Raw genomic sequence first — 27,397 nt, 5'->3', positions numbered from 1 at the left:
TACTTGAAACTAAGTACACATGTACTTTGTGAGTGGGCACTTTTCAATGTTATCCTTTGAACAATTCAGATTTGTGGTGTTCGAAACTGTAATTTATTTCGGGTGTTCATTACGAAAGACAATCAAGCCACTCATGCAGTTTGAATGGAAATAACCTCATCATAGATACCAGGATTACATTATGTATTTACGCAAGAAGCGCGTTTCGTCTACAAAAGACTCATCAGTGACATCCGAATCCAAAAAAGGTTAAATAGGCCAAATAAAGTACGAAGTACGAAGCAGTTTCGCTTGAATTTCACCTTCATACTCAAACTATGAACATTGATCGAATCCGCTGAGGAATTATTTTCCTTTACTACAATAGTGTACTAGTATGCAGATCAATGTTTGGACTGCCTGGAAATTTGCTTAATAAGTCACACATTTCATATGTTTCAAATTTACGTAAAACAGTAGAAACATTAGTATGTATTAATCACATATCAAAATTTTATTCACAAAAAGTATAAATAATAGATAGTATATAATATATTTTGATAATGCTTTATGAGGAGTCTTCACATACGATACATATTTTAGAATCCACAATGCGTAGATTTGTTCTAATGATGAACTTGTAAAAAAACAAAACATATCGACATTTTATTCTTTGGTAGATGGTTAGAAATGAATTTCATGTTTTCGAAATGTCAAATATTAATTGTGAATCTCACATTCTTTCATCGCCATACAAGATTTATAAAATTGAATACCTGAACGTCAAAACGAACAATATTTATAAACATTTATGAATTGAAGATAATATAGTTAATTATTATACACCAAATATTATGTGCACACTTTGAAATGATCATGTTTTTAGCAACTTGATGATGAAATCTTTGTGGCGATGGACTCATTTCCTTTGGCTACTAATAACGTCAACTGCTCTCCAGCCGCGCGTATTAATTTCATAGCACTGGAAATAAAACAAGAACTGTTACAATGGTTAGCACCTAATGAATATTTTGTCGAGTAATACGAGTGTGTCATACAAGTCAAATGAGCAAATGTTTAAATTATTTGTGAAAGGATTCTTCTGCAGTGGTTATATGCAGTTATAAATGTTATGTTTAACAAACGAACTAAGTGTAATTTGAACACAATGTAGAAATTCCTGTCTGATGCAATTACAATCTACATTATGCATCTTACATATAACTTATGACACAAAATATGTAAAAGATTTAGAAAAATCCCAAAGCTTTGAAACAGTACTTTTTTGGTATTCTTTTTCTCACAGCCACAATCAATCGTTCAACGCGGAACATAAACTCACACCTCTGTGCATGTTACAGATGCAACCAGAACCGGTTCGAGACAAGTTCTCTTCTACATTTCGTTAAAACTACACACCAGATTGATGCGGGTAATACAAATAAACTACATACTTAAACGGACAAAGAAACCTAACAAATCATGTCATAACGGCGTAAAAGCGTAAATACAACATAAAGTGCTAGTGACACCTATTGGGACTTACATTTTTCAAGTAGAGTTATCCAACTACTTATTTGATAGAGATTCATTCAAGGGATGACTGTAATATCTTTTCTGTCTATGAAGAAAGAAGCATAGAAAATGTGGAACAATTTGAATAACTCGCATAGCGTTTTGTTAAAAAGTGTGCTGCACATTTTATTTAAGGTCATTTCGAATAGACAGAAAAATAGTACAGTCGATTTTTATAATTTGATCCTGAGTTCCATTTTAAAGGATTAATTTGTGAAAAAAACGTTAAAAATATTACTAAAAGGTGATAGCCAAAATATTCCATCAAATCAGAAGACGTGTTACAAAATTAATTTATTTAAAAATATAAAAATAACACACAGAAAGAGTGAAAGTGCTATTTAATACCTGCATGATTTATCAGAAAGAAACCAGTAAATGACAACTCAAAGAATATAAAGTAGCTATAGTGAACGAACCTTTGATAATCAGCACCAACTATACTTTTACCATTGACACAAAGCAGACGATCGCCAACTTGTAGTCTACCAATGTCTGCTGCCGGACTTCCTGGCAACACTTTTCGAATGTATATACCGGCCAGTCTTAGAGGCGTATACTACAAGGGATTGACATTCATTAGAAAATAAATTTGTAAGCATGTTAGAAAGAAGAAAATACATGTCCCAAGTCAAGAACATGACAGTTTGTTATCCATACAAAATGTTTGATGTGTTTTATCTTTTGATTTTGCCATTTGATTAAGGACTTTTCGTTTTAATTTTCTTCGGAGTTCATTTTTGTTGGGTGATTTTCTTTTGAGACGTTACATATACCACGCAATTACGTAGAATAAATCAACAAATGTGATACTGGTACCGAACTCAAAAATAAATTAATAATGGAGTGAATTATCCTAACTTTATACACATTGTTAGGTTTGCCATCATGCAAATATATGAACCAGATAATAAATCATTGTATTACGTTTTCAAAGGATGCAAGTACTTTTTGGTATAAATCTTTGAGTGAATATGCTTCATACTTGACACACGTTTTAAGAGACAGTAGTATTTAACATAGTAATATGAAACTCCATTTAAAAAAAAATCAAAGTTGAATATATTTATATTCGTTTAAGATAAGTGTACATGGACTTTTTTTTATTTAGAAAATCCTTTATCACATAAAATCTTCAGGAATGTACCGCTATATCAGTTTTCACATAATCCTATTCGACGAAAGTGTTTCCGTATGCAGTGATCTAACAACAAGACCTCTTGAAGAACTTCGGCAACCGCACAGCGCAAGTGCGAGGGAAAACCATGATAAAAAGAATGTAAACGAGCATGTAGTAGAAGTAAAATAGTGTAATTGATTTTGGAACTGATGCTCAATTCAAAACATTTGAGAGTCAATGCTATGTAGTTACTTGAATATTTGAGGAGCTACAAAACCAAATGGGACAAGTGATTAACTCCATCTAAGATTCACTTAACGAAAGGACAGAATGTATTCAACAGACAACTCACCAGGCCGTCTATCAGGCCAAGTCCAAGGCCCTTGTCACCCTTTGTAATCCCAACAGAGAAAACCGGATTATTTGCAGACTTCACTGTAGTTCCCAAAACTGGAACCAATGGAGGTCTGCTATCTGTGAAAAAATATATTATATACTGTGGATTCACTTATTTTCGTGTGTACCAATTTTTGTGAATCAATAAAAACTTACTTGTTCGTGAATATTTAATTTCGTGGTTTTGACGAAATTTGCGTACAAGCCTACAGGAAATTTGTCATTCGTTAAACATTAAGTTTCGTGGTTCACCTTTACCTACGAAATCCACAAAAATTGGTATCCAAAGAATAATAATAAATCCACAGTATAGACAGTCAATATTCTGAAAAGTAAATCATGTTATTTTTAGAGAATATACAATGACTATGCGGTATGGGCTTTGCTCATTGTTGAAGGCCGTACGGTGACCTATAGTTGTCAATGTCTGTATCATTTTGGTCTTTTGTGGATAGTTGTCTCATTGGCAATCATACCACATCTTCTTTTTTATATAATGGATGAAAGCTAATATACAACATAATTCAACTTAACCTAAATAGTTCTCAGGGTTTTCGAATTAAAATGAAAATATAACCCACGAATATACCAGCATCGCTAAAATAATTCAAATTAAACATCATACTACAAAAATGTATATATCTTTGAATCTTGTAACTTATAGTTTAAACTTACTTGTCGGACTCATTTGTCCAAGTGATTCGTAGATCTGGCGATTGACTTGAGCAAGATTTTCCCTCCCTAAGGGATCCTCATCTTCAAGCTCATGTGATAACTGTTTCTTAAGGCTGATACTGTTAGCACTTAGTGACAGACTCCCATTGGTCAATTGATGTGGTGATGTTGGTGATGAAGGAAATTTGTAACTTCTTGGTGGCAGGGGTGGCGCAGCGTCTTCAATTGGGGTTATTCCATTTTGAAAATTTTCAGGAACATTTAAATTATTGTTTGTAATTAACAGATCAAGTCTTCTATTGATAGACTCTTGTCGTTTTGACGATGGGGGATGTTTTGGCGAAGATGGCGTGGAAGTCTTTGGCGTTGAATTAGTATCACTTTCATATGAAAGTTTGTAGAATTGTTTTTTGGCACCTGTACTTATGTCACTTGAATACACTTCTGTATCACTACGATTGCCATCAGGAGTATTGAAGAATGAATTTTGAAGTTCAGCTTTGGGAAAATTACTGGAAAATCTTGGAGTATTAGAAGGACTGAATCCGCTATCACTGTCATCTGAATAAATAAAATAAATCAGTTTGCATGTTGTTACTTTCAATTTTGAACTCAATATCTATCAAACATATTTCTATGACAATTACCGAATCTCCTTATAAGCTTTATATTTCAAGCAAGTAGTCAGGGTAAGCCCTAGTATTGACAGAAAGCAGAATAAAGGTTTGCTATTGTGTTTTGTCCGTGTGCCTTTTTGTGTTTCTTGCATGTGACGTGGCTCTAAACTTATACATCCCGTCATTGTGTAATTGTGTCATGGTAAATGTTTATTTATAAATCTAGATATGTTTGTTTCTATAGTGTTTAACAACGTTGACTGCTGTTACCCTATTTTTGACATTTTTACCTTTTATGTCTGTTTGTTTTGTTCACACATCGTTGTCAATATAATGGAATTTTATACGAATGTCATATAAGTGAGAGGTTTAGCCAGCTATAAAACCAGGTTCAGTACGCTATTTTCTACATAAGAAAATGCCTGTGCCAAGTCAGGAATATGACAGTTGTTCATTTGTGTGATGTGTTTGTGTTTGAGTTTTTGATATTGCTATTTGATTAGGGACTTTTCGTTTTGAATTTTCCTCGGAGTTCATTATTTTTTTTATTTTTTATTTTTTACAGCAAAAAAGGAACACAGCTCAGCAATTACTAGTATATTGAAAAAGTATGGTGGCCTGTCAATATCATGAATACCTGATAAATATCTGAAGAAGAAGGCAGGATTAGGCCACGTTTTTGGTCCCTTGAATTTGAAATAAAAAAATATAACAAATCAAGCAAACAACATCGAAGGATGTTCATGAGACACCAGTCTGTTATCTTCCAATATGACGTAATATTATTCCTATTTAAACCAAGAGTAAATAAAGGCAACAGTAGTATATTGCTGTTCAGTAGTCATAAATCGATTAAGCGAAAACAAGTCCGGGTTACAAACAAAAGCCGGGGGAAAGCACATCAACTATAAGGGGAAAACAACGGAAACACTGTACCTTCAGTTACTCCATATACTGGATGGAGTTCTTTAAACATCTTCCAGAAGGCCTGTTCGTCAGGAGGGTGTATCAGATCAATACAACCATTGTCTTGTGGAATCAAAAATGGCGGATGTGCTGTCATTTCCAATGGTATATCTTCTATCAAAAGAGATTGTAATAGGATTCTCATAAATTTGTGATTTAAATTCAATTTCTTATGTTGCTTTAAAAAAGCCAGGTACAGATTCAGACGAGAAGCAACCTTGAACTTTAAATCCTTTATTAGCGCTTGAAACCTTTTGAAACAATAGAAATTTCTAAAATCTGATTTCGTACAAAATGTAGACAATACATTCATCGTCTTATAAAATCGGATAACTCTTTAGTAAATGAAATAGTAAAATGTTTCCTTTGGTCAAAATAAATGTATACAAGTATAGGATAACACTACTAGTATTCTGTATGAACTTCTTGTTTGTCTGATTGTAATCGGATGTTCATTGATTTGTGATTTAAATTCATTTGTATGCTAACAATTTTCCTTGGTCGTTGAAGTGAAGTTGTTTCAAAATTTTGATTATTTATATATATGATTGACAGGTTTTATTAGCTTGATAATACACTAACACTCAATGATTCCTTATTTAAAGGATAATGAACGAAATTCCTAATACCTTTCATGTTTGCCTGATGTTTATCTTCGGGTGACGGCAACCATGACGAAGGCGGCGATTTGTCTCCATTATCATACCCACAAACCAGATGATAAAGTTGTGCCTCGTTTAATGGTTGAAAATTTGTCTTTAGTTTCATCCAGTCAAACTGAAAAGTATCAATTCGGCAAATCTTTTAATATCCTAGTATGAGAACGTATGTCATCAATAAAGGCAACAGTAGTATACCGCTGTTCGAAATTCATAAATCGATTGAGAAAAAAAACAAATCCGGGTTACAAACTAAAACTGAGGGAATCACATCAAATACAAGAGGAGAACTACGACACAGTAAATTCAACCAACGTTTTATATGGTGGTAGACTGACACGCTCTCATTTTGCCTTTTTGATGTTTTTTGTGAACACTTTTCTTTAAATGAGCAACTACTTTTCTGTAGTGGTCAAAATCGTCAGCCTCTTAATGATTTTAGTCAGCCCTATCTCAGATCTTACGGATTGACATAATAATGTAAATCTATAGCATGAACTATGTTCAATTTGATGTTAAGCGAATCACTAATATGAACAATTCAATCAAAACATATGCGTCTGTTTTGATAAAGTTCCAATTACTCCGCCATCGAAGTGGTAATTTATATCTTATACTGAAAAAACTTTGTTGGTTTTGTTGTGTACAGTATATTTTCCATAAATTTGTTGTAGCAGTTTAACTTCATATCTTAAAGTATGGCTCATCTGATGCGAAACAGGATATCCTGCGAAGTAAATTCGCCGTGTCAGAATCTGACTGTTTGTGTTAATTCATTGTTTGTACGCCAAAAAAACCCCAAACACAACGTTACACCAATTGATGAGCATCAATTATTCTATTTTTTTTCCAGAATGCAACAAAGTTAGTTAACTCTTTGTCGTTAAATGTTGACAAGAACGTCCAATTCCTACACGATTATCTTTTTGTTTTTTTCATGTCAATATGATGCATTAAATGGACTGTTTGAAATTATTGCAGCATGCAGTAGTGCCAATAAACCCTAGTGACATGTGACGTCCGATCGAAAAATCTATCATTAAAATAAAAGAGTTTCAATGAACAGGTTTTAGTATATAAAAAATCACAATGAGTGTTGTGTTATACGACTGCTTCATGATCATATATTACTTACTTTTAGTAATAAAGATTTGGAGGTAGAAAGAAATTCTGCAGCAGTGAGAAGTTTTTCCGAGACTTGAGCGAATTCTTCTTCAAAGCCATTTCGTTGAGCCCAATCTTCAATCTGACCAAGGTTAGTTCTTATTCTTACACCTGCAGTCCAGTTGTAGTAAAGAGGTCCTGAATCTGCAATAAACACATAATTAACTCAGCCTCATCTTCAGCAATGAGTTAGAATAAAGTCAAAAGACAACAATCCGTATATTTTTTTATAACCGAAAAGTCATTAATGCTTTAAGTTTTTTAACATTCACTGGTATTTTTGAAGCAAAATGTCTTAATCGTGCACAAAGCGGATCGACAAATAGTATGGGGCATCTAAATAAACACCTTCTCTTAGTCGTGAAGTGGCTTCATGGGTATATCCTTCAAAACAGACATCGATTGCAGAATTTAATCGATATTTTTTTTACTTCTTGCGTTGTATGTAAAAATTAAAAGAAATATATCAAAAATACAAAAATTAGGAATACTCCAAATTAAAAAAACCCTTGTATGCAATATTATTTTACCGCTGTATTTTTATAATAATTGAGAAATGTAATGGGAATGCGTCAAAGAGAAAACAATCCGACCAAAGAGCAGAACACTGTCGAACGCCACCAACGGGTCTTCAACACAGTAAGAAATTCCCGCACCCAGAGGCCCCTAAATGTAATTTGTAATAGTTGAGTGAAAATAAACGTCACAACATATTCCAAAACAATTATTAAACTAAAATTTAAAAACATACTAGACTAGCAAAGGTCAGATGCTCCTCACTTGTGACAGGTGCAAACATGCGGTGGGGTTAAACATGTTTCGTAAAATCTCAATCCTCCCCTTTACCCCTAACGTAGAATAAACAAACAAACAGCAATACGCACAGTAAATCTCAGTTGAAATGATGTCAGAGTCCGATGTCAAAATAGCACAACGAAAGAAACTAATCAAAATGAGTCATCAATGATACATAAATTAACAAGGGACTACTGACAGTTGCTGAAATGTCAGCTCCAACCTCAACTTACTCAATCAAACTGTTTCAGCTCATCTTCAGTGTATGACAACATTCTCAGTTGTAAGTTTTACTTGCTCGTATTGATTTTATAGTATAAGTTAGTCAAAAAGCGCTATTGATGTGTCCTATAAATATATGTAAATCCTTGGTCATTTACACATAAAACACACATACAGTTTCTCGATAACTCAAAAGTGCTGTTACTTTCACATGTTTCATGCATAGGAAATCTTGGCTTGCACAGACCGTGTAATTTTGAGAGTGTTTTTTGATTCGTCATGCTATAACATTAAATATTGTTGTTCAAAATACAGTAAATCATTATTAAATTTGAAATAAATTGTTAACTTAAACATTTTATTGACACTACTCATGAAATATTGTTTGAAATCAAAACAGGAATGATCTATAATATAAGGGTTTGTCTTTATGACTTTATCTTGTTAATGCAGTATTATACAACCTTAAAGAGAGTAGGTGTGTATTTTATCCACAATTTCAGGGAGTCACGCAATCAAATTCCTTTAGATTGATGTTCATCATTCAATAGACCTTAACGCTTTTTAGAAATCGGTCTGTGACATTTAATAGAGATATTTTGAGACTTGAACTATTGACGTCTTATCATAATCTCTCTATTTTTACGACGTCTAACATTTTTTCTGATCACGTTGAATTTTTACCGGAATCTCTGTTGGTGCCCATTTTGACCGGAAATGGTCATGGTATATAGGTTTGTGGATTGCTTGTGATTGGATATGAGATGAATTTTTTATCGTCTTTATTTTAATCTGTAATAGTATAAAAGTGCATGGTAGTATGAATTTAACTAAAACATTTAAAAAAAAAGTATAAGTGTAATCACGTTGAAACCTTTGAAAGAGTGTCGGAAGAATTTGGGCTTTAGTTTTTGAAGGGAATTCGGGATTCAGTGTTTACTTTCCTGGAATTCGGGAAATTCGGGAAAACACCCCTTTCTACTCCTCCTTTCAAAGATAATACATTATACTGATTCTTACCCTCTGCAAACAATTTGTTGAATATTGAGGTACTACAGAAAAAGAAGAGATACATGAATATTTGTTTCAGTACGTCATGATGCAGTTGTTGAGAGTTTGTCAGGCGAAGCACAGCATCGAATACACTTGTTATTTTCGACATTCCATTACTCTTGCTCATGGTATCACTCTCTGTAAACGGATTTTTATCCAGAACACTTCCAAGTAATCCATAGAGAGCCTGAAATGAAGTTGAAGTGTTGAAATACAATATGAAGGAAATAGGAAATGAAAAACGTAACAATGTAACAATGGCATACGAGTGAGAGGTTTAGCTAGCTATAAAGCCAGGTTTGATCCACCATTTTCTACATAAGAAAATACCTGTCCAATTGAGGAATATGACAGTTGTGACATGTATACATTCGTTTGATGTGTTTGAGCTTTTGATTTTGCCATTTGATAAGGAACTTTCCGTTTTGAATTTCCCTCGGAATTTTCGTAATTTTTACTTTTTTGTATGACATAACTACACAACTGAAGTTACTGTATTAGATTTTAGATTGTGCATCAAAAGATCAAAATTCAAAAGGTTTATATATATAGACAAATATTAGTACTCAGAATGTGTAGCTTTATTAAGCTTTCCATTGATACTGCATGATTACAAATAAAACATATAAAAAATGCACGTTTAGAACAAAGCAAGTATAGCAATCATAAAAAAATCTATGGGAAATTATATTTTTGATATTTTAAAAACGAATGCTCTGTGTGTCTTTTTTAGTTTTGAAGTAGGCCTACGCACATTGAAGAGTTTAGTATCATTTTTTGTTATGCACATGCGTCGAACTAGAACAAATTGCTTGTTTTTATAGTCCAGTGGCTGATATAACATAATTTCAGGACGAGGACTTTAACCAAAAAATAAATCAGTTAATGCATTTAATACACTTCACTTTCTAAGTACATGTACTGAGAATTTCAAAAACCTTCATCTGGGATATCACAATCAAAGAAAAAATGCTTTATTGAAGCAGGTACAGTTTATACTAACTGTACTGAGTACAGACTGTCCCTGATTGAAGAAGTGGTATACATGTATTTATATTCAACTGAGTATTTCAGCTAGGTTTCTAATTAAATAGATTTCAATTAGATATTAAGGAACCCCCAAGTAAATTATACAATTACTTATATAATTACTTTTATAATTATTTTTATTCTGATGGACACAATACGAAATCAATTATTTTTCAACATAGTAAGTGTAGATATACTTAAAATTAAATGTGATTGAATTCAAAGGGAGCGTAATTTAAAATAATGTTTTGCACTATTTGAAATGATTCTGTAAAGATCTTACGATAAAATATATTGTCCGTATCCACTACTAAAGCATAATTCAATACAATAACAAAGAATCAATAACGTCAGTGTATGAAGTTGAGTTCGATGAAACGATTTACTATAACAATTTAGTATAATTTCAATTTATTATCATTAAATATAGGTTGGATTGGTTTTGAATTGAACATACACTATAAGTGGAAAATCATTCACGTCAAATTATAGAAAAATAACGATTTTTTAATGGTTTCAAAAATTTATTTTTAATTTAAAAATTATGCTCCAAGGAATTTTTCATAACAATTTAAATGAGTAATGATTAGATCAAGTGTAACTTAAGATGATTTTGCTTTTAACAATGAAATATCTCATTGTTGGTGATTTAAAAGTGATTTTAAATATTTCAGATATGTTTCATCAATTTTGATGATCGGTCACTTGTTTAAAATGATTTCAAAAATATACTGAAGCTAGGTATGCACTAACTACAACGAGAGATGCAAAGCAACCAAAAACAATTGAGAAAGGCATCGACCAAAACAAACCATATTTAGTAAACCATAATTAGAATAATAATGGTATAGTGGTTAGCGCATCGGATTACTAACACAAATGTTCCTGGTTCGATCCAAGTTCCGGGGAGAAAATTTTCGGCTCTCCCTTGACACCATTTGCGAGTATGGTCTTGAGAAACAATGATAGTTCGTTGGAAGGGGACGATAAATGGCTGATCCGTGTTAAGAGAGAGCAAAATATTTGTTGCACGTAAAAGACACCCTTGTTTGTAGATTTCGAAAAAGAGCAGGGTGATACTGCTACAGGCCAAGGCAGCAGCCGCACCCGCAAAATGGAAAGGACTAACTTGTTTTCCAATCCACTGTAAATAAATATGTTTAAAACTAAAAACAAAAAATAAAAAAACAGTTGATAACTTAAACTTTCTTACTTTACACAGAAATAACAAGGCCAACATTAAAATAGATCTCAACATACATTCAATAGTGTTTATTTGTGTAGAATGTACTAGATATATATAGTACTTTAAAATCATAAAATTTGATGTCAAAGCTCAAAGATTTGTAATTGAAAGTTTCCTATTTCAATGAAAGTGATATTTTTGCCTAACTAATCTTTACCAAAGAACCACTATTTACATATAAAAAATGCAATACATGCGAGAGTAATATGGCAACCAGACTTCAAGATTAGTTCTGGCATATGAACAATACTAAATAACCAACGACAGAACGAAAAGTTCGTTGTCTGATGAAAGATCACCGAGATTAAATCATTTATAATTTATAGACAGGATTGAGTTCGTTTAATCTATTTGAGATGTATGTATATGTAACGTTGATACATGTATGTGTACTCTACAAGGTAGTCTTATGTTAAATTAAATGAATGCTTCAAGACGCTAAGCACACTTTTAAAACAACGACAACATTAAATAATCTGACCTTGTAGATAATATCTAGTTTTAACAGATCTTAACTTTACTAAAATATGCCAAATTACGTAATGTCTACAAAATATGTCTTTCTTTTAGGATATCGAGGTTATCTTTGGGTCACTTTTTTTTTTAAAGATTACCTTCCGCAATCTTTCTTAAAGGCATCGAGGAACTCAAATTAGGACAGGGATGTTGCGTTTGCAATTATTTTTGCTCATTGTTGCTGTTGGTGGGATTAATTCAAACCCATTTGTTGAAAGTGTTTTAACAGATGCAGAATTAACTCTCGAACAAAGTGTGCGTATCTTGGTTTCAGAAATGAACACCCTTAAAGATAAAATAAAAAAAATGGAACAGACTCATAAGGAAACCGTCAATTATCTTATTTCAAAGAATGAAGAACTAGAAAGAAGAGTTAACTCCGTAGAACAATTTCAAAGAAACCGGAATTCAAAGGATGAATTTGTGGACGCTTCAAATAGTGAGAATATTATGAATAAAAGCAGTGTTGCCGAACAAGGACCATTTGAGAAAAGGATGAAATCCCTCGGTCATGGAATCTATTCTGGGAGGAAGATCCGGTCTATAGACCCTGGTTCAGCATCAGGTAAAAAACGGAAAGAAATATCTGAAGTTTATAGGCAGACAACCCTGTTCAGTTGGGTTGAACTTATTAAGTTCAACACTGAGATACGGTAACCTAATTTCGGCAAAAATGTGCACATAACACATGTTTTTCAAATTATGGTGGATCTACTATTCAAGTATCTCCAAACAGTATGCATGTCGATTAAAGATAAAATGCCCTTTTGAATAATAATTTCACATTATACGAAACCCCGTGTAAACATTGTCAAAATTATTTATTCAATTTATCTTCTTTCTGTTGGAGAAACTCATGTGTCGCGAATTGACTATTTTTTTCTTCTGTAAAAAAGTGTTATGCATGCGTTGAACCAAATGATGTAATTGTGCCGTTACAAGTATACGTTTTGGATTAAATTGCATTATTACATACCCAGATACTTATTTGCCCTTTTTTGATCGGATTGCCGATTTTCAATTCATCCGCGATATCAAATAATTTAGTCATAAATCGTTTGTGACAATGCATAAATTTTGACTCACAGTTTTGATAAGCGTGTTGTTTTCATATTTATTGTATTTATCTTAAAAAAAAGTCCAGTAACTTTAAAAAACTAAACATTTCGTCATATATTGCTATATGTATTATTTTAGGTGATGTAGTAGCATTTTCTGCCCAGGTGATGGATTCTATTTCTGGCCTTGGAGATAATCAAGTGATTCAATTCAAATCAGTAGTTATTAACACCCAAAATTCATTTCATGGGCCAACAGGAATATTTACTTGTCCGCAGGCAGGACTGTATGCATTTTTTGCAAAACTTTTAGTGTATCCCGATGTCAGAATTGATTTCGCCTTAGCAAAGAATTCCGATAGTGTTCAATTCGCAGAAGGTTATTCAAAAGGCGTTGCTCCGAATAAATATGACTCTGGTTCAGAGTTTGGAATAATCAATTTGGCTGTTGGTGATAAAGTTTGGGTATATGTAATTAAGGGTGCACACGAAGGTGACGGCAACCAAGTGTTCAAATTGATGTCTTCCTTTATGGGATTTAGTCTGAATTAATAAAAATAGGACTGATAGACTTTTGGTTTTGCCATATTTATGTCATAGTTATGCCATTAAAAAAACAGTGCACTGCCTGTAACAACAAAGTAGCATAATTTTCGCCTATGAAAATAAAAGTATTAGGTGTCTGAAATAATATAGAGGCGAAAAATACCAAATAAATCATAAATCGAAAGATTGATCACTGAAGAAAAAAGAAAAGAGAATATACTAATAGTTATCAAAAGTACCAGGATTATAATTTAGTACGCCAGACGCGCGTTCCGTCTACATAAAACTCATCAGTGACGCTCATAGCAAAATATTTATAAAGCCAAACTAGTGCTAGTACTAAACCCGAACATTTCTTCTAATAAAACATCAAACAGAGAAGTAGATGGAGAAACACTGTGCCAATCAGGAACCCTGAGTTAGCTTAGGCCAGTGATCGGGAAAGGCTACCAGTGAATTGTGACATAAAAAACTTGAATCACAAACAGAAAACATCCGTAGTAGATTTACGTAATTTTTGTAACGATTAAACAAGTCATGAACAACAGTATTTCTGTTCGGCGGAAAGGATTAGGTCTGTTAAGGGCCGGTTTTGGCCTCAAATTTCAAGTTTATCTGACGAAAGATTTTGGACACTTTTTAAACACTTAAATGTCTATTTCAATTGATTCAATTTTTTGTGAAAGATTTTAACTGATTCACTCATTAAAAACGCTCCACTTCAAGCTTTATTATGAAAAATCTATCAAATATGCCAAACACTGTCACTTTTCATATGGTTCTTGACAAAAATGAAAGTGGCCTCAACCGTGTTCATCCTCGACCTTTATATATGTTATGTATTATTATTAAACACAACTAACATTTCAATATCAAGAATGAACAGGAATGCGGCCACTTTCATTTAAGACGGAAACCGTCTAAAATTTAACTAAAATGCTGAAATTGTGAAGATTTCAGTAATTTAGCATGACTTAATGATGCAAGTACCCGATAAAAGTGCATTGTAATGCCCAAAACAGCCCATATTTATGTAGCAGAGGCATTATACCTTCCAAAAAATAACTGAAAGCTTACATTTAAACAATTTTGTAAAACTGCTATATTTTTGGGCCAAAAAGGGGTCTTACTGAACCTACTCCTTTTTAATAATGTTGCTGTATTAGGAATTGGTAACAGTAAGCTCCCTTACAATTTTGCTAATATGTTTTCTGTCTGATCTATGAGTCCAGATTATGGACTATCACTTTAACTGTCACAAACCAACCAAAGTATGCCAAGAACGGTTTCCGTACAGTTTACAATATTCTTAGGATTGTTCAAATATTTTGAGTCTTTTCAGACAGGCGTTTCGATCTTATAAGTTTTTTGATGTTGGAAGGCCAGTTTACTAACTCCGATTCCTTGTGTTCTGTAGTATGCAATTGACAGGCGGATCTGGAATTGCTTTTGTATTTTAACATGCAGAAAGTGTAACTCACTCTTTGAATTTAATATCTCGAATCAGTCAGACATAGAAGGACGAATATACATTTGGACTTAACAAAATAAATTAAACCTGTTTTAATGACACCGCCAAGAGTTCATGTGCTGCAACCAAAATTGAATGAGACGGCTACCGATAAAAAAAACCCAAACAAAACCTAACACAATGGCCATACACAAAACACACCTTCAGCAAAAATAAAACAATACTGAAATATCTAGGTACATGTAACTACAGTACAGAAAGTTCGTTGTCTGATTTAAGAACACCAAGATCAAATCTATTTATAACTTATAGCCACGAGTTCTTTTAGTCACGTGAGTAAATGTTTTAAGTACAGTAAATGGCAGATAACGCTTGGATAAATATTTTTGAAACTAAATGCTATTTTTTTTCGTCACATTTCTTATAAAAATAAGAAGATGTGGTATGATTGCAACTCTCTACATGGGTCCAAATGACATAAACAATAGTAAATATTCCGCTTTTAATCCTGCATTCTAACACCAGCATTACACCAGAATAAAAGAAACGTTGGGCTCATGGCGCCGACATGCAAACAGATCCGGAAGGTGGTTGCACATCTTATATATAATTTTATAATGAATTACAAGTGCACATAACGTTATGGTAAAGTCTCAAATTTTTATGGTAATACTATATGCGATGTTTGGAATAAAGTTTCCATCAATTCTGCATTTAAGGAGGCTCGAGGGTATAAAAATTTCAGAAAAAAATCAAACATTTGTTTTTCATTACAAATTTTATTTATTTCCTTTTGTAGTTGTTACTTTATCTTATGGTACAAAATTCATTCAAAACAATCAATTCGTGTTGGCCCCAGATGACTTTTAAAATGTATACATCATTGAAAAAGTTCCAAATTATCTCCCTTTGGTGGAAAAATGCCATTTTTGGCTCTAAAATTGAAATATCTTTTTCAACTCATCGGTGACCTATCTTTTTTAATATAATTTCCATATAAGCTGTACTTAAACTAAATTATTGTAAAATTTTAGCGATTTCTGTAATACATTTCTTTTTTTTATTTCGATATTAACTTTATTTCTCCTATTACTTCAACAGAAAAAAAACACCTTTACAAAAATATATGCTTCTTTCGAAGGCAGATTGTGGGCGCAAATGAACGGTGACCCCACTTTTTTATTTTATTTTTCTATTAACTATAAGATAAAGTTCATTTATAGAAAAATATAGAGAAATCCTATATAAATGATTTAGACCCGCGAACCCCCTTAAGTCATTTTCCTCTTTCTTTATAAATTTTGATCTTTATTCTTATTCTTTTGTTGACCTATTTTTCATATATTCTTTATTTTTTGGTCACTTATTTTCTATTCTTTGAACCCCATCCAGACCCTCGTGCATATCATTTAATGAAAATCACACATTTATTTTTACGTTCAATTACACTTTCTATTTTCTGATGATGGGATCAAAATTTTAAACAGTTACTTACATGACTAAATTAAAAAAAACTATTCTTAATTATGGAAATATTCTTTAAACTGACAAAATATGTGCAAATCAATAAATAGTTTTTTTCATACAACCCTTGCTTCACAAACAATTGACAAGAAATACTGTATGCTTCAGTATCTTTATTCAATACATTTTACCAACAACTTAGTATTATTAGTTACATAGTGTGCTAGTGACCTCATACGATATATATGGGGTCAGTAAATTCCATATGCAGTGAGAGCGAAAGATAAGATGCTATATACGAAAAACGCATGTTATGTTCGTGTGATAACAAGCTACAAATGTACATGCACAGGAAAGAGTGCGAGATCGGAAAGTCTCCGAAAAAAGTAAAATCACAAAAATACTGAACTCCGAGGAAAATTCAAAACGGAAAGTCCCTAATCAAATGTCAAAATCAAAAGTCCAAACCCATCAAACGAATGGATAACAACTGTCATATTCCTGACTTGGTACAGGAATATGAAACCCGAGTAATTATACATTTTGTAATTATTCTTATTTTTATTTGACGTTTTGTAATATATAGATGTATGTAATATTTTAGATGATGGTGCAGTAGCATTTTCTGCCGAGATGATGGATCCTATTTCAAACCTTGGAAATAATCAAGTGATCCATTTCAAATCAGTACTTATTAACACACACAACGCATATCACGGGCCAACAGGAATATTTACTTGTCCTCGAGCAGGACTGTATGCATTTTTTGCAAAACTTTTAGTGTATCCCGATGCCAGAATTGAATTCGCGATAACAAAGAATTCGGATAGTGTTCAATTCGCGCTAGGTTATTCAAAAGGCGTTGCAACGAATAAATATGACTCTGGTACAGCGTTTGGAATGGTACATTTGGCTGTTGGCGATAGAGTTTGGGTGTATGTAGTTAATGATGCACATGAAGGTTCCGGCAAACAAGTGGTGAAATGGATGTCTTCCTTTATGGGATTTTGTCTGAATTAAAAAAAACATAAAGAACTGATCGTCATTTCTATGCCAATACAAAAAACAATGCACTGCCTGTAACAACAATGTAGCATCATTTCCGCCGATGAAAATGAAAATAGGTGTCTAAAGTAAGAGAGAGGCGAAAAATACCAAAGGAGTAACTCATAAATCATAAATCGAAAAATTGATCTTTCAAGAAAAAAAAAAGAGAATATACTAAATACAAACACTTGTTCTGATAAAACATTAAGCAGAGATTTAGATTAAGAAATACTGTTCCAATTAAGATCCACGAGTAAGCATAGGTGAAAGGGAAAGGTTATCAGAGATTTGCGTTATAAAAACTTGGTTCACAAACAAAAAACATCCGTAGGACATATTTTGTAACGATCAAACGTCATGAACAACAATATTTCTATTCGGTGGGACTTCAATTTTACTGTTGTCGCTGTTTTAGGAATTGGTATCAGTAAGCTCTCTTACAATTTTGACAATATGATTTTTGTTTGATCTGTGATTCAAGAGTTATGGACTCTTATTTTAACTGTCATATTTTTTTAAGTTGGCCTTAGATTTGCTACAAATACGGTTTGACACGTCCGTCTATTATAACGTTTACCGATCACAAAATAACCACATCTACAAGAAACTCATATAGGTTGTGCATTACAATGTGTCTCTTAGTTTACTTTTCATAAAAAATAATCATTTTTGATCCCTCTTAAAAATGGTGTATGTCTAATGAAAAATATTTCAATGTGACGACAACTGATGGGGCTGCTTGATATTCGCCCCTTTGCTCAAAATATTATATTGTCACAATGCTTACCTTGGTTATTGCATAGATCGCCTGTTGGAAGCAGAACACAACAATCTCTTCAAGACCTGTTGCTAGATTTCTGAATGCTGATTGTGGGTCATCGTCGGACAATTTCCGTCCAACAAATGGAAGTTTAAAGTTATGCTTCCTGAGAAACAGAATCAATTGAACACAATTTGACATCCATCTAACCGCATATTTTAAAAAGTCCTCTGTCACAGATGAATTCCTTTTGTTTCTGACTAGTCCACTACAATAAAGAACAAGTACTAGATGTTTTTTTTTAAACATTAACATAGAAAAGATCCGGAAGTGATATACATGTACATGTAATTATCTAATATAGAATGTTCTTGCTGTAAAACTAATGAAGACCCATTGGTCGCATTCGGCTGTTTTCCGATCTTTGGTTGGATTGTTGTCTCTTTGGCACATTCCCCATTTCCATTCTCAATTTTATTATTATAAAATAAATGGAGGTTGCTATGACTTTAACTTTTATTTGATTATAGCTTCCTATTTTATGGGTTTGGAACATGTAAATTATTGTGTTTTAAAGGTGTTTTTATATTAAAACGAACTATTTTTTTTGCAGATGCAAATGTACCAACATTTTTTTTTTTTTTTTAAATCTTCAAGACGCAATTATCACTGATATGTAAAAATACCCCCAAAATGTACGTAAATAAGTGCTTGCATATGTCATTCTAATATATTTTATTTCAAATAAGATTTTTTCAATTTTCACAGCGTATTTATTCATATGTTAAAAGACAAAAATAATGTACGTAAAATGGTTATGGGGTCAAAAATAATGTCATTCAAAACTATTGTATTTCAAATAACGATTTTACTAATGTCAAAAATAATGTCATACGAAACTATAGCGTACAAATCTGTGAACTAAGGAACGACAAATATAAGAAACGGGTGGGTTAATGTACGACGCAGTTTAAATTTCAGACCCAACAAAACAAAACAGAATCGGACCTTTTTCCTTCTTTGCTACAATACATTGTATGTAATGTTAAATTTTTAAAAGAAATTAAATTTTCAGAGGAATCTGTACTATTTACAGGATGAATTGCATTTAATGTCGACAGACCTATTCAATCCTTGATTCTTACCAGCTTGAATCTCCATTTTTTGAAAACCCCTGCATTTCCACTTTTTGATTTATTTATCGTCGTCATTAATAATTTACTATTTGGTGTTTTCCCAAACCACGCAAGATTCATGCATGCGTTTTCAACATGTTTAACATAATTTTCTGTTCGGGTGTTGGAACGATATTAAGGGAAAATTTATTTTCATTTTTATATAATGATGGAAACTTAACATCTCTGTTGACCAATGCCTTCATTGAAAATACCAAGTAGACATCCTTTAAGGGTTCATCTATATCTATATGTAAATGTTATAGATGCATGAACTTTAAGTGGTTCAAGTTTGATCAGTGGCTAAGGAATAAGCTTCATTCGTTCATTACATTTTGTGACTGTTAGTGTGAGATAAAGAAGGTAATTGCACATTTTCAAAATTCAATTCCAAGTGTATTTATAGCATTTGTTATTTTGGGTATACATACCAATTAAACTTCTGTTCTGACAACGATTTTGATATCTCCTGTAAATAAATTGATATGTAAATAAAGTAAAGTAAGTACTCCATTATAGAATTACTTAAATTAAAGTGTAAACAAATTAAGTATTATATATTCCTTCTCAATGATATAGGTAGTGATTTAACTTTCAATTTAAAGCATGTTCACTAGAGACATAAAGTCACTATCTTATGACAATGCAAATTAATGTTTAAACCTTTCATTATTTATTTTCTTCCCAAGCAATTTTACTTATAAATTTTAAATGTAAGTATGATTGGATCTTATCAGTGTGGGAAATGTTTATATGTTCTAATGTCTATCTGTTTATTATTTTTGGGTTAGGAATACATAAAATGAAACAAAAGCGGGGCCTTTTATATAGCTGACTATACGGTATGGGCTCTTTTAATTGTTGAAGGCTGTACGGGGTTAACTAAAAAAATGTAATTGTTTATCTCTGTGTCATTTAGTCCGTTGTGGAGAGTTGTCTCATTGGCAATTATACCTCACATTTTTATTTTTATACTGATTTTTAGTAAAATAATTTACAAAAAAACAATTCTTCCCTCTGGTTAAAACTTGGAGTTCAAAGGCCTTTGATTCCGGATTCACCGTTTTTTTTGGAACCTTTTGGTACCAAATTTTTTTTTAAATTTGATAGATATACAGCAAAAAATGATGTTTTTTCTACATTCATGAACATTTGATAAATATGAGTTATTTCTGAATAAAAAAATGTATAAATTTTAAGGATACTTATAGAATACAGATATTACAAATCATCTAACAAAAACAATTTGTGTTTATCTTTTAAAACAAAAAAGTTATGTCTTTCTTTCGAAAGGAAAAATACGGCCACAAATCCGAATTTTGAGCAAATTTACAAAATTTCGACTTCATGGAAGTATATTTTAACATATTTGAATTAATCAGGTAAAAAATAGTCTATATGAAATTTTTTATCAAAACGTAAATACGAGATCAAAACTGTATCGTATGCCCTTAACGTTTTGATTTACTTTACCTCGCCAAATATGTTGAAATAAAAAATTGTAAGAAAATTGATTTTGTTTTGTCGCTAACTTCTTTGTTCTAACTTTGCTGATGGTATCTTATGGAATATTAAAGAAAAAATAATGGTGATGGTGAATACGTAATAAACGTCTAATCTCTAATCAAACCTTATTCACTACAAGGTCATGCGATATGAATTTCAACCCCCGGAACACCGTCAGTATCCGCCAAATCATACCCGTAAACACCAAGTATACTCTAACAGATCGTACTTTGCTATAAAAGCAAACGAAATGTTGTCTGCTAAGCAAAAAGGCACCAAAAACCAATGTTGAAGTCTGGTTTGACCCTTCCGGGAATCAAACCAGTTATTTTTCTACAGATAGAACAGATAGGCGGATTGAAAAATGGATCAAACCTTTAGTTTGTTTTGCCATATAGATCTGGCTAAAGACGGACAATGCCACAATCTGTTTTAGTGTTAAGAATAATTATTTATGATAATGACTTTATTCAATTGACCGAAAATGATTGCTCCTTCAAACTCCGCTTACAAAAATTAATATAAATGCTTGGGGTCAGAAGCCTTCAAAGGAAACTCATGCGCAATTATATATCATGACTTATTTTGGATATAAAAGTATGTAGAAAATTCATACAATTTTTCAAATGACCCTTACCAAGTTAGATATAAATGATAATAACTCTGTATAAACTCGGTGCATGATATTTATATGGACAACAGTAATACTACTTTAAAATTTTTAATCAGATGAAATTTAATCGGCGTATAAACACAGTTATCAGGAATGAAAACGATGTTTTAGTTTTTCAATTTAAATAGGTAGTAAATCGTTTAACAAATTTGTTTATCTTTTAACTTTTGTCAGAAGTACTTTCGCAAAGTGCTTGACATTCTTCATATTTTAATATCTATTTTAAATCTCTCGTCACTGTCAGATTTTATTTGATATTACTTAAAGTCTTGCTTTAAAACAATGTGTTAAACGAGGTCAACGTGGCCTGGTTTTCACCAAAAACCTTTGCTTTTATATAGGTTTATAGAACACTTTTTGTGGACACTTGACTACTACCAGAGAATTATATTTCGGTGTTGTATTTTCTTTTTCACACAAATGTCGTTTAACAAAAAATATTTCAAGTGATACTTGTAACCTTGTTTTCGTATTGACAGTCTTAAACGGATATCGGCTGTCCACGGAACCCCCGCCAAGTTTTAGAGTGTTTTTATTAAATTAAAACAATGCGTCAAATTAGGTCAAAATAGGCTCAAGTACATGAAAATAATATGCCTCGATTTGATATCTTTGTTGGTGGTCACGTTACCTATATTTCGCCCTGACTATTTAATGTGCGAACTTCCTTAATAGTATTATATTGTATACCAACATATTTATCATTGAACAATTTTCACAGTATTGATAAAAATGTACATGTATCATTTTCTCGGGATGAATGAAATATAATTCAAACAAGGTCACAATTTGATGATTTAAAAGTGTAAAAATGTTCAAATTAAATATTGTCAACTCATTCATTCATAACTATTAAATATCTTAACCAGACTTAAAGTTGTGATACACACGATAATTGTACAAACAAATATCTATTGAGAATCTAAGGCCCAAGGTTTGAAATTGAAAAGTGATTTATTTCAAGCAGTATGAATTCAACTGTATCTAAAAAGTAAAATCTATATCGAAAATATCGAACTCGGAGCTAATTCAAAATGGAAAGTTCCTATTCAAAAGGCAAAATAAAAAAGCTAAAACACATCAAACGAATGGATAACAACTGTCTTAGTACATGCATTTTCTTATATAGGAAATGGGGGACTAAAGTATTTATTTGAAAGAAAAGAGAATGGGCCCATAGGGGCTCATCAGATACTGCGGTGGGGGCATAACAAATATAAAAGATGTATCTCGCATCAATTGTCTATAATGTTCTAAGATTAGGACAACTGTGTACACTATAAATGGTTAGGAAATCAATAATGAGTCTGAGATTCTGGACGGTTTTGAGAATAGGGAATATTGGTCAAAATGTAGTAAAATAGAAATAATAAGCACAAAAGAATAGAGACTAATTGGTGCTTAAACATACGAATATGGAACAATTGTGAGCTAGAATTTAAAGAATAGATACTAATTGGGTGCTAAGATATAAAGTAAATGTATAGAGAATAATAACCAAAAATGAAGAATATAGAAAATAGCTTAAACAATCAGATAATACAGAAATGGTGTATCCCATTTGGACATACGAAAATATTAGATATTGAGATTTTTTTAACATAATTATTTACCCAATACAGTTACACAATCGTTTTTAAATAGAAAAAAAAACCCACATCGCCGACTCGTGCAGTGACTGAAATCTGTTTCAATCAATCACATTCTCTTTTTCAAGTATTAATCCAATTTCAAACCTTGCATCCCAAATGCGTACAAAATGTAGGATAGACTGCAAATATAACATATCGTACCGAATGGTATCAAATATTTGCCACTGGACGTGTATCAAACCTAATTCAATCAATATAAAAAGAGGATTATTTTATCATAAATGTCAAAAGATGATATTTCGACGGATGGTGAAAAATTTGTTTCATTTAGTTAAATAACAGGGTAAGTTATCTGATGTTTTGCACGATATGTAAATGCTATTATATGTATATTAATGTAAACTACCTTTACATTCTCCTGTCAAAATATATGTCACACGTGTCAAAAGGTGACAAAATTGTCAATATGATCTTTATTTTGCTATGCAAATGCATATTTGTCCTACACATTGTATATGAAACATTGTGAAAGGTGGAACAATTGTATTTAAAACATAGTGAAAAAAGGGGGATATTAGGTTCGTAAATAATACTCACCCCAACACTTTCTCGAACAATTCCTAATATCCGAAGAAGAAGGTTCCGAATGTGATGCAGATCAAATCGTTTACAAGAGTATTCAATACACATACTGTAAAGGTATGCAGGAGCCAACGGAAATCCCAAAGAGTCTTGTTTAACTATTGCACAGATTGCTTTCATAAGGTCCTCTTCTTTTTCTCTAGAATATGCAAATCTAAATCTTTCACCGGTCGATTCCATTGTTGAAATTGACACATTATCCTCTTGTGAAAGAGGTAATGTCGGAACAACATTTTTAGGCAGACCGGAAGTGAAATCCCTTTGTGAATTAGAAAAAGAGCTACTATATTGTCTGGAAGACTCGTCAAACACATCCTCGGTTCCTAACCATGGTAACTGAAGAGGTATATCGTGTCCAAGAGAGAAGTCTTTAAAAAGAAAGATGTAATATTGTCCAAGAGACAAAATGTCCCCTGCATGCAATGTAGTCCGATTAGTAACAGGGTAGCCATTAATTAAAACAGTTGATGTCGGAGTTCCTTGAACTTCAACAGTATAGTTATAAGATTGGCGTTCAGATGGATTGGATATCCGTTTTAAATGGAGGTAGCAATGTCGGGGTTTTATATCTGGAGCATGCAAAACTATTCTTTGAGAATCTGATGTGGACGTTTTGTTATTGCATATGAGAACATTTTTGGAACAAATAGTATGACATAGGGGATCTTTCTTAACATCGAAACCACGTATCGTGAGAAGGAACGGTCTTTGATTTACAGATGATGGCGGTAGCTCGAGTAACTTTTGTCTCTGCTGCAACTGTGGAGATTTTAAGCCATTTGATGCGAGGTTGATATCTAAATCTAAACTGTTAATGACTTTATTGCACTCATATTTTTTAGCCACCCAGCTTTGAGACCTAATATTCGCATTTAGATTTAAATCATCCGAAAATTTGTCTCTTCTATGATGGTGTGGTTCGTATGGTATCGCACCCGGTCTGAGCTTTGATATTGAAATTTTCCTAGCATTTTCATTTAATCCTGATGTGTCATCGCCTTCAATACAATTTGAGAAGTCAGTTTTACGTCGCAGTTCATATCGTCTGCTCAGTCCGTCTGCTGGCCGCCAAAAGTTCTGCAACAGCAATGGCCGATCGTGATCCGATAACATTCGGCAGCATTTTGTCTGCCATTTTGAACAGTGTCTATGATCGGTTTCATCAGATTGAGAATTGACTTGTCCGACAACATCACATAAGAAATAATCTACATGTTTTTCTTGAGGTACATCATATCTATCCAATGCTTGTTTCACAAGCTCTTGGGCAGTAGATCTGAATGAAGCTAGAACACTTTTGTATTCAACTCCAGGTACAATTGTTTCTCCAAATATTTTCAGAACACCCGGACTTAGATGATCAGTGGAAAGTTCACTTGCACAGTTATCATCTACAAAAACTTTCCGCTTTCTTCCCTGATATATGACAGTTCGTCTAATCTCTCGTTCTTCGAAAAACAGTGATACCGGCGAGTAAATCTCATAATCTGTGTCACTAACATCTCCCATGTATTCGAGATCACGTGGAATACGACTTCGTTTCCAGTCATATGGTTCCATTCTCTCGAACATTGCTCTTTGATATCAGGTAATCCACATTTGACAGTAAGATCTGCAATCAGAAAGAAAGAAATGCCGTAAGTGCATTACAAGGTACATGTATGTGTAGGATTTGAAAAAAAAAGGAATCGTACATGTCGTTTTCAGAATTACTTCAGTCAATCATAATAATATTATTCATTATAAAATTAATTGTGATCTGATTGTCAATAAAGACAACTCTCTACCAGAGTCCAAATTGAATGGACTTTTAATCAACTATAGGTTAACATGCAGCATTCGACAATGAGCAAAACTCATACCGTATAAGACAGCTCCAAAGTATCTTAAAAATCTTCCAACTTGACACTATGGGAAACAATTATACCGAAAACCGTATGGAAATGGCGTAACTCAAAATGGATCTATTTTAATAAAAGGAAGGGCATAAGAAAGAATTTCGAAAAAGAAAACTCAAACATTTGACAAAAAAGAGTTTCATGGTGCAAACTTTAATTTTGGCTTCTTTGGAGATTACACAATTCAATGTATATAAAATAAATGTAACTCGTAAGTTTTTGTATATTTAAAGAAGTATTATACTTATCTCAAGGTTTTAAAAGCTTAGCATGAAGTGTGTACTTAATCTTCTAAAATATTTAACCTCTTTAGGGCATTAAAATTCCTTTTGAAGATTATTGAATCATTCAATTTTCCATTTTCCTCTAAAATTGAAATTAAAATTAAATTTGAAAAATTTTAATAGAAATAAAAAAAACGTTGTCTTACCATGATGTGTCAGTTGAAATTTCCTCTTTCAATATCCATTACTTTTTTTTAAGGAGAGATTTTGAACTACATTCTTTCATGTGTATTGCGCGGACCTTTGTATCTGTCATTTAATAAACGTAATACCTATTGTTAAATTTGATATTGTCGTTTGGGTCAATGAATTGTTTTTAAATCCGTTTTACTTTTTATACAAGCGTCTAATACATTTACCTCATTGTAAATACTTATGATTACTTAAAACATACGACTGTTCCTCGTACTTAACAAACTATTAATTCCACATTTTGGTTTGAGGCAAGAACAAAGACGTTTTCGTATATGCACGGACAATTCAAATTTTGTCGTTTTTTAAACATTGTGCAAAGACATTCTTTAAATTTCCTTTAAACAATTCTTCCGTGCTATATTCACTTTCACTGAATATATTTTGTAAACAAAAACAATTATCGTTTGCAAATCGTCCTTTTTAAAAACACAGATAAAAACACAATGTCTCGTTCCAATTTTATGAATAAAAATAATAGAAAATCACAGTTGGTCCTTAAGACGCCGTTGTATTATCAAACAGATATTGTGTAAAGATATGAAAATGACAGACCGGAACTGTTTTGTTCTACGCACATACAAAATTCCTCTGAATATATTCCGTAACTATATAGAAAATAATATACTAATTGTTATTCCTTAATCCACAATTTTACTTTACTTAATGGGGAGTCTGTTTTCAATTGTATGCTATTGTAATCGTACCGACCTATATACAACACCTATTTATTTTCATAAAACTAGAAATTCAATCAAACGTTTAAAGATTATTTAGCTATTAAATCTCGTTGATTTGAAAAGTAACCAATTTGATTAAAAATAAGTAGCTCAAATATGGTTGCAGTAGAAAAAAATGATAAAATTATGAAAATTATTTACAACGACGGATATTGATTTTTTTTCATCATTATTTTGTATACGCTTTGATCATTCAAGCACATGCCACTTTACCAAATTCAATTATATTTTAAATATATTTTTAATTTTAAAGCATTTCTGTAAAAAATCTTTTATCTTGAAGACCCTATTGTTACCCCACCGTGATAATCTTCAATACTAGGATATGATTTGTCTC

General features: G+C 32.2%; 2 protein-coding genes across 2 annotated transcripts; one reads left to right on the top strand and one right to left on the bottom strand.

Annotated features, from left to right (window-relative positions):
- Positions 1-468: 468 nt before the first annotated feature.
- Positions 469-26,761, bottom strand: LOC139489799 (ras-associating and dilute domain-containing protein-like). The gene is made up of 12 exons (XM_071276645.1): positions 26,275-26,761; positions 23,902-25,558; positions 19,965-20,002; positions 18,386-18,626; positions 9,189-9,408; positions 7,123-7,295; positions 5,958-6,105; positions 5,299-5,442; positions 3,746-4,306; positions 3,027-3,148; positions 1,974-2,113; positions 469-961 (listed from the first exon to the last, which is right to left on the bottom strand). The coding sequence occupies exons 2-12, from the start codon at positions 25,516-25,518 to the stop codon at positions 862-864; spliced, it is 3,504 nt and encodes a 1,167-aa protein (XP_071132746.1). The 5' UTR covers positions 25,519-25,558; positions 26,275-26,761; the 3' UTR covers positions 469-861.
- On the top strand, positions 12,122-13,646 carry LOC139489800 (uncharacterized). Its single transcript, XM_071276647.1, has 2 exons — positions 12,122-12,577; positions 13,210-13,646. The coding sequence occupies exons 1-2, from the start codon at positions 12,160-12,162 to the stop codon at positions 13,620-13,622; spliced, it is 831 nt and encodes a 276-aa protein (XP_071132748.1). The 5' UTR covers positions 12,122-12,159; the 3' UTR covers positions 13,623-13,646.
- Positions 26,762-27,397: the final 636 nt, after the last annotated feature.

The sequence above is a fragment of the Mytilus edulis genome, chromosome 9 (genome assembly GCF_963676685.1).
Source record: "Mytilus edulis chromosome 9, xbMytEdul2.2, whole genome shotgun sequence".
In the NCBI taxonomy this organism is placed as follows: Eukaryota; Metazoa; Mollusca; class Bivalvia; order Mytilida; family Mytilidae; genus Mytilus; species Mytilus edulis.
This window is presented reverse-complemented; position numbering and strand designations above follow the sequence as displayed.

Bases quoted from the DNA above. Each gene is read 5' to 3' on its own strand.
- LOC139489799 (XM_071276645.1), bottom strand. From the start codon at position 25,518: ATGTTCGAGAGAATGGAACCATATGACTGGAAACGAAGTCGTATTCCA. The intron at 9,409-18,385 runs GTAAGCATTGTG...ACTTCATTTCAG, and splicing joins CGATCTATGCAATAACCAAG to GCTCTCTATGGATTACTTGG. The intron at 4,307-5,298 runs GTACAGTGTTTC...TTATTTATTCAG, and splicing joins AGTATATGGAGTAACTGAAG to ATGACAGTGATAGCGGATTC.
- LOC139489800 (XM_071276647.1), top strand. From the start codon at position 12,160: ATGTTGCGTTTGCAATTATTTTTGCTCATTGTTGCTGTTGGTGGGATT. The intron at 12,578-13,209 runs GTAAAAAACGGA...GTATTATTTTAG, and splicing joins AGACCCTGGTTCAGCATCAG to GTGATGTAGTAGCATTTTCT.